General features: G+C 39.8%; 1 protein-coding gene across 1 annotated transcript in view; it reads left to right on the forward strand.

Moving 5' to 3' along the window:
* Positions 1–6,620, forward strand: part of LOC122992442 (receptor tyrosine-protein kinase erbB-4-like) — a 351,271-nt gene extending 344,651 nt beyond the window's left edge. Inside the window, exons 27-28 of the mRNA XM_044366234.1 lie at positions 877–1,005; positions 1,359–6,620. Of these exons, the coding sequence (XP_044222169.1) occupies positions 877–1,005; positions 1,359–2,029 (800 nt within the window). The 3' untranslated portion in view covers positions 2,030–6,620. The remainder of the gene's footprint in view (positions 1–876; positions 1,006–1,358) is intronic.
* The last annotated feature ends 8,809 nt before the right edge of the window (positions 6,621–15,429 follow it).

Consider the following 15,429-nt stretch of genomic DNA (forward strand, 5'->3'; position numbering starts at 1 on the left):
CTGAATGTGATGCACAGCCTTCGTGATGGTAACATGAATCAGTCAATCTGTCTATATTCATACCACTGAGCAGCACATTTTTGCCTCCTTTCCAGAATTGTTTGGTTAGGAAAAGGTGAAATCAAGTCTAAAATAAGCTGTATCAATACATGTGCATCTACCTACTGTGCATTCACTGGGGAGTGTGAGAGTGTGTCATACTGATGTGGATCCTATTCATGCACTGACAGTGATCTATCTATTGTCAACAGATGAAAACTAAAAAGGAAATGCATTTCTGGTCACTAAACCCCCCATATCCCAATGAAAATACTAATAATCAAAGTGCTTGATATTAGTGTCCTCCATGGTAGCCATAGCCATGAGTTTAGTTATAGGAAAACATAGCTACATGATGGTGCTTGTTTATTGATGAACAATGACCTACATTAAAAGGATGACAGATATACCATATTCCACAAATCTCAATCCAAGATTTAGTATTAGCACCCAGACTCCACACTGAAGTTATTAGAAGACAGTTGACAAATTGTCAGTTTTTTTTAGTATGATTGAATTGTTGCTTCTGTGGAGGATTTCCTTTGTTTTGTACTCTAGTGTTTTACTCCTTTGTACTGCTACAATTTGTTTAACCTCTTAATTTGCATTTCGACACCGACTGAGATGACTTGTGAGAAGGTATAAAGTACTGTAGGAAACAAGGCCAGAGAGAAATCTTCTCTGCTTTCTCCGTGTGCACATGTCCTAGAATCAGCAACGTTTGGAGCAACCTTTTCTACTTTTTTCTTGTTCCTCAAAATAAATGTTTGCATCATGAAGAAGAGAGTTTTTGAATAATTTCCTCAACACTTCCTTTCTTTCTTTCTGCTTTCCAAGGTGGAGGGGAGGACAGTAGTGGGCAGCGTTACAGTGCCGACCCAACCGGTCTTCTGGCAGAAAGAGGAGCAAAAGGAGAGAAGGACCAGGATGTATACATGACTTCCATGAGAGATAAGAACAACTCAGGTTGTACTTTGACAGTTTTGAGCACTATTGTATGTGTCCATAAAGTCAGTGGACATTTTGCTGGATGGATATATAACTGAATTAAATAGAATAGTTTACACATTCACATTTATTTATATTTTACACTTTGATATATGATATGCAAACCCAAATCATGCTGAACTGCAGGCTTCATATTATAAGCATTATTTTGGCCTTTATGACATTTTATTGGCTGTAATAACATAGTCTTCTACACGCACTCATTCTGAAGCCTTTGAAATAATTTCACAAGCATCTCTATTGACCTACAGCAAAGATCGACTGAGATAAAAAGGTCTTAACTAATCTTAAACTCTTCTTTCTGTTTGCAGACTATCTCAACCCTGTAGAGGAAAACCCCTTCGTCACACGTCGTAGGAATGGTGAAGCCCATGCAGTGATTGATGGAGCAGGTTGCCACACCCTGCACATGGCTGGTGCTGCTGCTGCCCCCAAGAGCCAGTCCATCCACGGGAACGATGAGTATGTCAATGAGCCACTGTACCTGAATACCTTTCTTAACCCTGGGGACAAGAACGGATTGGCTGGTGCTGTCTCCATCTCTGGCCCTGGGTCCTCTGCTGCCCAATCATTATCGCAGACAGTCAACCCGTCAACATCAAGCCACACCGTCTCCTCCTCTGGATATGTGATTCCCCCTGGCCACCATCCCCACCCATCATATCCATCACACACCCTGCATTCGGGGCATTCAGGACATGCCCTGCACTCAGGGATTACCAGCAGCACCATCGTGTTTGATAAGAAAGGCAAAAAGGCCACTTTTGACAATCCTGAATACTGGCAGCACAGTCTCCCCCCGAAAACCTCACTGCACAACCCTGAGTACCTGCAGGACTGCAGCACACGCTTCTTCTACCGGCAGAATGGACGCATTCGCCCTGCTGTGGCTGAAAACCAGGAATACTTGTCCGAGGCTGCTATGAAAGCCGGAAATGTGTTGCCACCCCCTCCATACAGACAGAGGAACACTGTGGTGTAGTGACCCCCCTGTAGCACAGCAAAGGGATGAATAGAGGGATAGGGGTGGAGATGAATGGACCTCAAACAGTCCTCTCATTTCCATGCAGTATTTCTCAAACTGGGTTCTCCTTGCACCCTCCCTGAACACTTATCTCTGTCATGTCTGATTGCAAGTCTTTTCTTCTCACTCTAAGGTTCTGCCTTTTTCTTGACAGTACTACAATAACAGTCACTGACAGCCTCACTTTACACTCAAACCATCTTTTTTAGCTCCATCCTTGAACATGACCCCTAAAGGTTGGTTCTGTCCTAAAGCAAATTGTCCTGCCATCATTAGTGCCAGAAACACACAAAAACACAAATCTTTAATAGGAAAAAAGGGAGAAATAAACTGAGGTTAGCCCAAAGAGAGAATTATTGCCATGACCTTACATACATTATGATTGCTTTTCTTTATATACCCATAAATTACTCTTTCCCGTGTGCTTTTAGCATACTTTTCACCCAACTAGATGTACACATTGCAGTATGCACACATTGGGTGCAGTCTGTGAATGACACATGCACATGGAGTTGTGTCGTGACTTACCAGCAAACCTGCAGTCATGCTGAAAAGCCCAGATGTGGCTTGCATGTCTGTCCACACGCTTCTTTTACATGTTGCTATACCAGTAATGGAATTCAAATATTTATCACATACAGCTCATATCATACCTAAACATGTGAACATGCCGCCAGCCTTGACACACCAATAATAACCATACATTAATTCATGACTAAATACACACACATTGTCAGATAAGCCTGCTGCCACTTGAAATATATTCTGGAGGAGAAGCTTGATTGACCTTGAGCTGGAAGACAGAGTGTGTCCATAATGGCAGTGTCAGTGCCAATGACAATCTCAGTGGTGTAACGCAGAGAAAGGGTCAACACCAAAGTAAATGTCACCACAGCTTTATGGAAAGCTGTGATATCACCCAGTACCTGGTGGAAAGCATCTGACGGATTATTGGCATGGATAGGGTGGGATTTAAAAGGTTGATTGCTCAGAAGATGACTCTTCACTTCCCACAATGGTATCCCTCTTGTTCCCCTTTTCACACCAATGCAGTCCGAAGAGACAGCAAACCATCCAGTTCAGTATATTCATCATAAGATTGCTGTAAGCACCATGGTGACTGACATAACTACAGGACAAGGAATAATGTTACAGTGGAACTGGTGCTGGGGAATGGACAACTATTTAAACAGGGCAACAAGCATGACTGTTGAGCACATATAAACAGAACATGAGGGAGAAATTTCGCAATCTGGAACAGAGCATATAATAATCTTTTTTTTCCTTCTGTTTAGACATTAGAGATCCGTTTACTTTGTCACCTTGTCTTACACTGGATTTGACTAATGAAGGGCAGGATAAACAGCACAGACATCCAGCCACGAAACTGAACTGTGGAGATGGCAAAGAGGCAAACTCTGCAGATCTGTAAATAAGCCAATTACATGTCATTACCAGACAGACACAATCCCAGAAAAAGGCTCTGTGAACTGGGCTGTTTCTGGAAAAGTACATCAAAAGATTTTTTTCATTTTTTTCACCTCTCTGTGTTCATACTATTGTATGTCATAAAAACAGAAAATTAACTTTAACCTTGTAGTCCTGACTGCAAGGCCTTGCTCTGTCTCTTAGGGTTAGGGGTGGTTCAGGAAGAGAGACTGTCAAAACTGTCTTAAGAGGCCTCCTCCATATTTTTACAATGGAAAATTACAAGAAAATGGGACACTTTCTTTTGTATTGGTGTTTGACAATAATGGTGAGACATAGTGCTGGACAGTATACCGATTCATCCGGTATACCAGTTTTAATTTCCCATACAATATGAATTTTTCATATACCGCCATTCTGGTACACAGCTGAAATAATTGCTGTAACTCTTCAATAGGCCGCAAAGAGCGCTACAGGTGGGGCAAGCTGTGTAGAGTGTGTTGAGAGGGGACCCCTGTTAACTGTGTAACCTTACCACTAACAGTTAAAACTTCATAACACAATTAATAACCCACAACTAACTCTCTTTAACAGGGCAAAACACCATGGTACACAACAATTTGTGACACATAAACAACTTGTAACGCCAATTGTACATTTACAAAATTACACCACCAAACAGCATGCTGGGTACAGCTCGCTAGCTTGCCAGGTAGCTCCATTATTGAGATTCCGGAGATTCAGACTGAGATTTGGCAAAAGAGGCCTCACATAAAGGGCAAGCTCCTTCAGCCTCCTACTGCTTTAAAATAAACATGATTTTTACATGAATCATTTCAAATGTTTGTTTGTTAGTCTGAACAAATGTAACCACCGAAACTAGCCGCCTGTAGCAGCATTATGGCTAACTGTACAGGGAACTACACTCGGGGCAGTCTGCACGTCCGTTTGTTTACGTCTGAGGCTGTGGATAATAAGCATCTGTTCATGCTAGAGAAATAGTAACTTGGTAGATGAAATAAAATGTCTGCCAGCTTCCAAATTGCAAGGATAAAATTACAAAATCCACACTAAACAGTTTTCATGGACTTCTGTTGAAGGATGATGAGACTTGCATACTGTAATTCTTCACACAATTATGTGTTGTAATCGCATTTTTCTTACCATGTGGCGCTGAATGTTTGATCCAGCCAGCCTCACTTTTTTCCTCCAGTTGATTCTGTGGAGGTGAAACAATGTCCAGGATGGCAATGTTGATAAACTGTTCTGCATCCATTCTTAGTTTTTCTTCTTTATTCTGTTTTATCTCCTCTGTGTACTCAAATAAATATGGTTGACCATTCAAAGTGAAATGACTCACAATCATCCTCAAAAAAGTCCACAGGATAATCCGTCATTGTGCTTAATTAATTAATTTTTTTAGTTTTATTACAGTCTAACCGCATTGAAAGTCAGCCATATACATGTAAATAAACCGGCGTGCACGGATGAATGTTGGTGGTTCGGTTATCCAGAAAACTGCCCGGATATAGAAATCTATGCAGTTAGCCATAATGCTGCTACAGGCAGCTAGTTCCTATGTTTACTTTCATTCAGACTCAGAAACAAACTTTTGAAGCAATTCATGTAAACTCTATGTACTCTTGACAGTAGAATAAGCCACTATAAACCTATATAAAGGCTCAGTCATGCAAAAAAAAAACCCAAAAAAAACAACCCATGATACCATGAAACCACCTGAATGTTAAAAAAAATACCATGATTCAAATTTTTGGTCATACCGCCTAGCACTAGTTAGACGTTACTGAATCAGCTTTCTGTACACATACATTACTGCCAGATGCCACAGTAAACTCTGTTACTGATGGAGACCACTAGCATCTGTTGTCAAATGACTTTGAAGCCTAATTTAGGCTGGGGTTGATAATCTAATAGCACTTACTGCTCTGGCACAGCCAGATGACTTTGCTGTTATTCTCGCTCTAAGCGGCAGTTCATTTTTTCATCATGTTGCAACTATAATTCACAGTGAGACAATAGATTCTTTCCACTGCACTGAGGCCCTGTGTTACCTGTTGATAGTACAGGAGTATCCCAACATCATCCTGAATATCATAGTTGTAACAGGACAGGTTGGGCGATATGACCATACACTAAGTGATAGAAATTTGTCAATTTTTGAATATACATAGCTATCCCTTTAATATCTCTCATTCTAGACTGTTGCAGGTACTGATGGAAATATTTGTTTAACAGGATTTTTGAATCAATCCCTAGTATGGTTAAACCTCCAAAAACACTAGATCCAACATTTCCCGTAGTGCAGCTCAATAGTGTCTTTCATAGGACCCTCTCTGCCACCTAAATGCCCACTTCTTCCAAACCCCACACCTCCAAGGGCTTTTTGTAAAAAAAAGTCTCAAGCCCAAGCAGACATGATGTCATCAGGGTTATTCTTTCAAATATTAGAAAGCTCCCTCTAGAGGAATAGAAGAAATTATATAACTTTTTTTCACACACTGAGTAGTAGTCCTTGTGACAAGTAAACTGAACATTATGTGTAAAATCAGTGGGTCTTTAACTGAAAAACTGACATTCCCATTGGGTTATTTTATCTACAGTCAGTGGTTAAGAACAGTTTATCAATTAAAGTTCCAGAAAATGTACTATAGCACAATCTACATGTATAGTAATATTGCATTATAAACCCACAGAACCATGAAAGAAAACTAATTATCCATATCGCCCACCTTACGTAATAGATGATAACATCATGAAAGTTGGAGACCGACCAATGCCTGTGCATGTCTCACTGCTGACATACCAATACACAACCACTGTTACACAACTTTGTGCCTCTACACAGAAAATACCAGGCAGAGCGAAGATTCAGACAAACAGTACTGATGATTTACTGTCCAAAACACAGATGTTGCCCAGACGTAGTGTTTTCTCCCCCTCTCAGGTTTTATGGGAAATAATTATCATCCAGTTGAGCGCCAGCTGAGGCACAAGTTGCCACAGCATAAAGGGATGTCAGACCTATTGAAATGAAAGAATAATGGTGGGCAGATTAGTGCCATAATACCACAGTAGAATCACTGATGAAACTCAACTGAAATGTGAATTTTGTAAGTGGGAGGGTGGGATGGGGGGTGGGGGGCAGGGTTTAAATGGTAAATCTTGAAGTCGGCACTATGTTTAGTATCACTTTGGCATTGGCATTACTCTGTTACTAACCTGATTAAGCTGTACTAGATCTGTCCTCTCACACTTTCTTGATTTATTGATTTATTGATCTTGATTATTCTGCTGATTTCAGATTTGCTAGTCTGAGCTTTAACCCATGTATACATTCGTCTTGTAAATGTGTGCAATGAAAATGTCCTCTCTATGTTTTTACAGTTGAAAGTCAGTTATATAAGTTTATTTTTACCATCACCCATAAGGTATTCATAATAGTGCTTGTAGACTACTGTATGGCCATGTGTATAAGTGCAATGGCAGCAGTGGAGAGTCACCAAAAGGTTTCGTAATGGATCTCAATGGAAAAATAAAGCCAATGTTCTGGAGGAGAAAACCTGCTGGCGCTCTCAGCCGGCAAAGATCACAAGGGGCTTTTAGCTTTTTGAATGCTAATTCATCCACTTTCCCTTGTTGTTCTGGGGGGAAATCATGTTACCCAACATCTCGACCTAGTGCGCCAGCTGAGAAACCCTGAACGACAGGCAATAGGTTGTAATCCTGCAGCGGGAATAAAACTAACGTATTAGCATTCCAGAAATGTTACCAGACCAATGCATCAATGTTACAAAAGCTAGCAGGGGAGAAGCTGCAAGTGCACTGTAACTGGCAGTGGAGACCAGAGGTGATTGCCATTCTTTCTTTCTCCTCAGAGATGACTGTAGGATTGTATGTAGCAAACACTGTTCTGCAGCTGAAACAGTGAAAACTGAAAAGCAGTTCTGTTTGGAGTGAATACGAACAAAGATTAAAACAGAGGAAAAAATGATTGTGGTCAAATGTTAACATGAATCATAGTTTCATGTGAGAAGATATTATGTTCGGTGAAAATGTAAGCCTAATAGGTACAGTAGGTATTCAAAGGAGCACAATAACTCCCCCTCAATACTGACTGCTCACCCAGTAAATCAGCCTTATAGTAACAGTTATATTTATTTTGTGCATCTACTTTTGTTTTGGGGGTTTAGTGTATTTTAATGTTATCATAAGTATTGTAAATGGTATGTAAAGTTTTGTTTTTACTCTTGTGTTTGCTCTTCAGGGTCTCATTGTGGCAACATGGAGTTTTTTGATATGCAGTTTAAAGGCTTCATCATCTTCATCATGTCAATCGTGTTCTCTAATCAACTTTAAAGCAATTACTAGCTCTGTCCCAATTCAGGGGCTGGATTTTTTTCTACAAGAATGTAGCCCACTAAGATGGGCCCTTCAGAGGATGAGAAGGTCAGGTTGAATCTGCCAAATGAAACAGCCTAAACTCACAGGCCAAGCTGCTGTTTGTAGGTGCTCCTTGTCAACTCATCAAGCAGTTGCCCTCAAATGGCCTATACCTTTTGAATACTAGTGTTAAACAGGAATAGGTTTTATGATACCTGAGTTTACAGTAAAAGTTTGATAACTTCAACACATGATGGACAAATATCAATATAACATCCCCTTATCTTTAATTCCCTGCCATTAACATGTCCAGGCTTCTAACAAACACAGGAGTCCATGCCTGGCTTCCATTATTTACACTGTGTTAGCTTTTTCATTGGTTTAGTAAACTTGATATAACTACCAGTGATAGATAACCTGAACACAAATGTTAAACATACAAACCCAGCTTTACGAGTTGGCAAGGATTGCCTCACCAATCAAGTTCAAAACGGATTGGTGCACAATTGATAGTGTGATAATGAGGGCTGCAAAGCATACACCAGTTGTTTCACGTTTCAGATTTGGATTCACTTCTCAGCCACATTTTGTGGGACCTTTGAAATGGGACAACCCATGTCAGCCTTTTATGATTCAAATGACCCAGAAATGAGGACTTTGGAAGGTTCAGCCCCTGGAGTGGGAGAGAGCGACTTTATTTATAGTGTGTGTTCTATTTCACTTTTCTATGCTTTGATTATTCATATTATGAGGACATTTCACTCAATCAACCTAAATCGTTTAAATGATCTTACTGTACCGGATAAACACGTGTTACATCTCAGAAAACTTTATTATTAATTTCTCAACTAGAAATAGTTTTGGTCAATGCATCATTAAACAAATCCCATATTTTAAAGGAGAATCATACACTATTTAGCATTACATACTCTATCACAGATTTATATGTGTGTATTCTACAGTGCCACAATAACAGGGATAGATGAAAGTGGTTGAGTAAGCACAGTTTACAATATATTGAATTGATGGTAAAACTGTTAAATGAAATTAAGAATTATGTTTTAACCAAATGACATAAAGATTAAAATAATGGGTTGCTCAACGGTTTTACCATTGTTAAAAAATGTAAAAATCAATAAAAAGTGGATAGTATTTTTATAGGTAGGTAAAAGAAGGCCAGGTGCATCTGTAAATAGGACAATGATGCGTCTTTTTCCAGTTGAAGATTTTTTGTTTGTTTGTTTTTATTTCTCCTTGCATCATTGCATTTTTAGTGGTCTACTGAATTTGTATTTTTTCTTTGGGGAATATCTTTTCTGTATGTATATAAATATATATACAGTATATATATTCTGTAAATGTAATTTGAAGAGTGAACTCTGACTTTTAAAATGCTTGCAGGGTCTCTTGTCACCCCAACCCATTATTTCCCCTGTGATTGCGTGATTGTGTTTTCAGCACAACTTGGTGGATTTTGTGTTTCAGCCTTTGCTCTTGCTCACTTCGTGGGAGTGTTATTCTTTTTTTTTTATTGGGTGTATTATACCCACACTATCTTCAACGCTTCTCTCAGTATTAGCCACCTCTTGAGATTTTTTTAAAGATTTTGTACACTCTTAAGATGCTCTTGCAATACTAATGAATATTCAATATGTCATCCCCCTTTTCTCTCAGTCTTTTATCTCACCAATGTTATTAATCCACCAGTGTCACTTTACACCCTGAGTTTTGAGGACCTACACTTTATTTCCTTGGATAACTTAATTTCCATTTGCACTGAGCTCAGTCATTGTTTACTTTCAGATGATATTCAGCTCTTCATCCATTTGGGGCAATACTGATTGAATGGTGTAGCAATATTATGTCACAGCCCTGAGAGTTATTTAATGATGTTTTTAAAAAAAACTAAATGGAAAACAGTTTGCATGGGCTGGATTGATCATTTAAATCACTGATATTTGCCTGTACAGGTAGGTTAGTGGGTATACTTCTTTGGCTTCATCAGGACTTAAATGTTCACTCTTTTCCAGAAGTCACTTCTACAGGAAATTAATATTTCCATCTCACTGGATCTCTACAGGACTTTTTGGGAGTTTGGCCCATTTGTCACCTTGCCTAATATTTGATGTGAGGACTGGCACCAAAATCATCAGGGTGAACTGTTTTCATTGTGGCTCATGGTGCACATAGGGCTTTGAACCATTAAAGCGATGTTTTCATCTGGAGGACTTCATCAGCTGTAGAAAAAATCCTCAGCTGCACTTGTGTGGTATTTTGGTCATTGGTCGTGTACATGACTGCACCAAAGTTGAATGGTGTAGCGATAAATGTGTCAATAGTGATCAAGCATTGCAGTTCAATTTTGATGTCAAGTTTTGCAGAGCTGAAAAACTGAAGCTGGATGGTTTGTTAAATTTACAATCTAAACATGTCAGGGAGATCACCATTTTAGGAACATTTTATGGATGCACAATTTGACAATTGGAATATACTGTCACACTCAAGCACAACTTGTGTTGTATATGCAGGAAGTGAGCCAGGCAACTAAAGGTTTTGTGCTGTTTTCCATTATACTGTAGACTTGACAAATGATGAATACTGAAATTTTGTTTTCACAATTTTACAGGCTATAGCATAACCGGTATCAACTTTGGATTCCTTAAATGTTCGTCAGAATTTTTGTATATTACCTACAAAATACTGTAGGCCTATTGTACACTTACCATTGGAAAGTGTATGGGCATTTGCACAGATGAATTTGGTGGCAATCCCGTCATTTTATAATATCCAGCATTTACATATATATTTGGAAAAGTGGTCAGTTTGGCAAGCTCCTCAAAAGTCATTGTCAGTTTAAAATACATTGAAGTTTGGAAGAAACTATCTTCTATCATGAAAATGATCATAAATGATTATTTCTTTGTATCAACTCATTAGAGTGATTGAAAACTAAGTTTTATAGACCATATTACATGTCACATATTACCAGTTTTAAATGTTTCTTTTCACTGGTTAATTGACACATTTCCCAAGCTAAAACATTTAAATATGTATTCTCTCTGTTTTGTTACATGAATTAAAATATATTTTTAATTCAATATGAATAAAGATCAGTCAATATTTAAAGATGGATTGTGCTTATTCTTGCGGTTTCTTGGCCATAATATTTATTTTACCATTGTGTTATGATGAACTGGTTGAATTAACTACATTTGAGATTGCCCATTGGGGTCCCACTGGGACACCAGGGTGTCCAGTGAAATTCTTGGAAGTTACACTGGATTGTTGCTCTTGGGGGCATAAATACCTCAATGGGTCACCCAAGGGAATCTAAGTCCTAGTGGGTTTCACAAGGCATACTAATGTTACCACTGATGGGTCACCTCTCATCCAATTATAATAAATGGCCCATCATTTTAGCAAGTTGTCCACTACAACTTGGTTGTGCTTTTGCAGGAATAGCAGAAGTGAGTGTTCACAAATCAGTCAAGGTTTCTTTCAAACTGTGATTGGCTTAAATATAGCCATCTGTCTTTATTCCCCTCTAGATGGGATCCAGTGCTACTTTCAATTCAGCCCTTACAGTTTTGAGGGCCCTTTACACCCACATACTTCAAATGTCAGTCCATTCTTAAGTAGTTCAGCCAGACACATGGGAGTGTTGTGTAGCCTGTAGTCACAGCATGACATCTTCATTCTGCCTAGATGAAGCCTGGCTGCAGACATCTCTCACCATTCAACAGATTATGCCTTTAGGTTAGAAAGAGCAAGGAGTCCGACAGCACTGTAGCTCCACTCCCATGAGCACAACCTCTATTCTTCAGACAGTTTTTCACATTAAAAGCTTCTCTCTCTCTGTCAACACAGACATACAAACTTGTAAACTTGCAGGAAAAATCACACAGGAGCACCAATCATAAATTGTCATTTCTTCTGACACTTGCTCGGGCATGATAGATGCATCTCTTTTCCAGCTGATGACATTTTATGGCATTATCATAGGAAATCCAATAACGAGATCGGCATCCCGGAGCCTTTGCCCCATGTAAAGTCAAATCACTTGCCTTAAGATGGTAATAGAGTGTGATCGAAACAATCTGTCACTGCCTCTCCTCTCCCTTTCACCCCCCACCCCGACAAAGTGTATAGATTTTTATCTGATATGAAGGATGATCGGCACAGTTGAATGTAAATGATCTTAAATGTCTTTAGGTGAATCGATTGACTGATGCTTCTCAGCAAATAAAAGTGAAGGCTCTATTTGACAGTACATCAATCTTTACCACAACACCTCAGCAGCACAGAAAAACCATTTTACTTCCACACGTTTTCACATGCAGCTATTTTAATATGTGCTGATGTAAACACTTCCAAAGTCAGAGGTTTAAGTATTGGCTGTGAGCCAGAATGGCAGTTTTGTTTGCTCTATCAAGAAGTCATTTTTTCCACAGTACGCCATTTGTGTCATGTATACACTGTTCTCTGTTTTAGCTGTCTTATCCCAGGTTAGTGAACCAATTGCCACAGCAACTAAGCTGTACAACCTTCCATGTAGACGAGACATGCTGGGGATGTTTTACCAGAGCAGATGGTTACTCATCATGTTGCAGTCTCGAACATTCACATCCTATCACCTGATGCAATCATACAGTAATAATATAATTTAAAATGAAGGCTGAGCTTAAAACCAAAGCTCTAAAACTTGTTTTGTCTTGTTCTCACTGTTTTGGCATTGCTATCTCTTTTTCTCAGAGAGCCAGTGGAAAGGGCGCCTGCCTCTAAATCCCAGCATGCTGGCAGCCTCTGATTGAATGGACTGTACAAAGCCCACTAAGCACTGTTGCTATCCCCCTTGAGAGCTTTTATTATGAAACAGCATATTGGATTCTCTTCACAGACTGCCGTCTCTGGAGGCTCTACACACACACACACACACACACAAAGCATCATCCACTCCAGAGGGAGTTTAAGCTATTGCCCTCAGGATGTCGTTTCAGGGCACCCGTTTGGAGGACTAAAAGATTCCATGTCTCCTTCATCCCTAGTGCTATTGATATGCTTAATGGCAAATAGCACTCTGGCTGCATTCCTTTCACTTCCCTTGCACATTTGCACACTTGCACATCTGCACTCTTGCGCATTTGTACTTGGCATGAATTTCTATTCTCCACTCTAGCTCTGTGTTTTATTGCGTTGATGTGTCATTGTTGTTGTCTTTTTGTATTCTGTTTTTATGTGAGCCCTGGCTGCAAAACAAATTTACACTAGTGGGACCATAAAGATAACGTTGAACCTTGAACTAGACAATATGTAGACAACCCTGTCTGATTCTCAGTGGATCAGTTTTTTGTTGTTGTTTTTTTACAGTGCAGACACAATAAGTGCACCCTGATGCTATCACTGCCAGTATTTCACATGACCTTTACAGTCAGATCGATGCAGTGCCAGCCAAGAAGTATGAGTTCAGGTACTTTGCATACACATACCTGCATGTTTAAAGTGGGACAGAGAGGGTGAAGGGTATTTTCTGGTTGTTTTCGAGTAACGGTTTAGGGCCTGTCCCCAACAGAATTTAGGCCATCACATAAGTTGAATGGAATCATCATAATCATTTAATTAAGTCCAGTTGGAATGGTTACCGGAATGTGTTTTTTCTGCTAACCAATGGCAATCTAGCAACCAGATTATATATAGTGTTAAATTTAAATGTGAATTATTCTGGACCCAAGAGAAGAGCTCAGACACAGAGGCGTTGTAAAGTTTATTTTAAAGTTGTAGATGAAGCAGATTCCGATCAGTGAAGCGGGGCAGGCGATGGTAACAGTAGCTGAGCCAGGGCAGGTAGTGGAATACTGCAGGCTGTGAACAGAGTCCTTGGCAGACTCAGGGGACAAACGAGACTTGGAGCTGAGCCGGCAGACTGAGAGGGCTGGAGGTGATGAACCTGAGGCACAGGTAAACAGAAGATTAAACAGGGTACACACCACATAAGAGAATAACTACTTTGACTAGGAAGATTGGCCGAAGTCTATACCACATAGGACACAGAAAAATCTGGCGACGAGTGGAGTGCAGGACCGGGGTTTAAACACTGCAGGCTTCTGATGAGTGGATGAGCAGCAGGTGTGCTGTGAGCTGGATGAGCGGCAAGTGTGATGGTGAACTGGATTGCCACACCCCAGGCTGAGACACACACATAAACAGAAACAGAGACCAACAGGGGGCACACACAAGGGAGGGCAAAACTGCAGGAGACAATAGGAATGAGGAAGAGATCCTGTCTGACTATAACATATTGATGGACAAGGCGTCCTTTTTGAAGTGTACTTGAAGTGAACTTTTAGTGGCTCATGTCATCCATTTTTATATACAGTCTGTCAGCCGTGGATGTAGTAAAAGGAGCCGGATACAGGGTGACTGTACAGACTCGACGGTGTGGTGGTGCCAGCTCACTCTGCTCTCGTCTCAACAACAGTGCCCTTAGTTCAGCATTGGTTTCAGTTTACTTAGATTAACAAATAAACACATACAGACACTAAAATAAAATACTACAGGAGTGAGGGTTATCATTCATTGTCCATCATAGTCTCATCAAACAGTTGCTCTTTGCATTCATCTACAGTATGCCAATCTCACTCTCATGCGTCCATATATCCACTCTAGCACTCCCTCCAGTGTCAGCCCTTAAGGGTGTGACATTAAAGTAACATTTTGGAGTGAGATTGCTGGCATTTTCTATAGAGTACCAGTCATCAATTGTATGTACATTGGACATTTCATTAAAGACAATTCAAATCACAAAAATAGGTATTGCTATGAAAAGTGTTTTTCAAGATGTTAAATTTCAATACCAGTTTTGTCTGTTACCCCACTCCCATTTCGACAGCACAAGTAACCAAGCTAGCATTACAACTTAAAAGTAACCTCCTTTAGTCGTGACCCCTTAGTCTCTGCAAATGCTCATACGGATTATTTTCTCTCTCTCTCTAGTGTGACTTTATGTTCCTCTTTGTGCTTTGCTTTTAGTTGTCAAGCTAGATAGCTATGCTAGCCAATATGTACCTTGTGAGCTTGCTAGCTTTTGGCACACAATTCTGACATTGCGTTTTTATATTGGTGACTTGTGTGTTTGGAGGAATACCTTGAGTGTCAAATTGACAATTAATCCTACAAATCAATAGAGAGCTGGATTTGAGCAGATTATTGTAACCACAAAACATGGTGGATCACCAAGAGTGAACACAAAAACATAATATCAGGAACATGTTCCACATAAATGTGTTTTGTATATCTCCTCTCACAGAGCTTAATTTATATCTGCAAAAGTGAGAAAGGAGGAGATTAAAACAAAGCCCATGGGTGTGAGGTAGTGGACATGACTTGCGTAAATAGCACAGGCAGAAGGTGATGGCAATATTCAAGCTCAGCTGACAAATCAGCTGACTCCGAGAACACTGCCTCTACATGTATCACATGCTAAAATCTGCAAACCTCAGCTAAATCAGTGCAGCACTCCACATTGCTGCTAA

The sequence above is a fragment of the Thunnus albacares genome, chromosome 11 (genome assembly GCF_914725855.1).
Source record: "Thunnus albacares chromosome 11, fThuAlb1.1, whole genome shotgun sequence".
Taxonomy (NCBI): Eukaryota; Metazoa; Chordata; class Actinopteri; order Scombriformes; family Scombridae; genus Thunnus; species Thunnus albacares.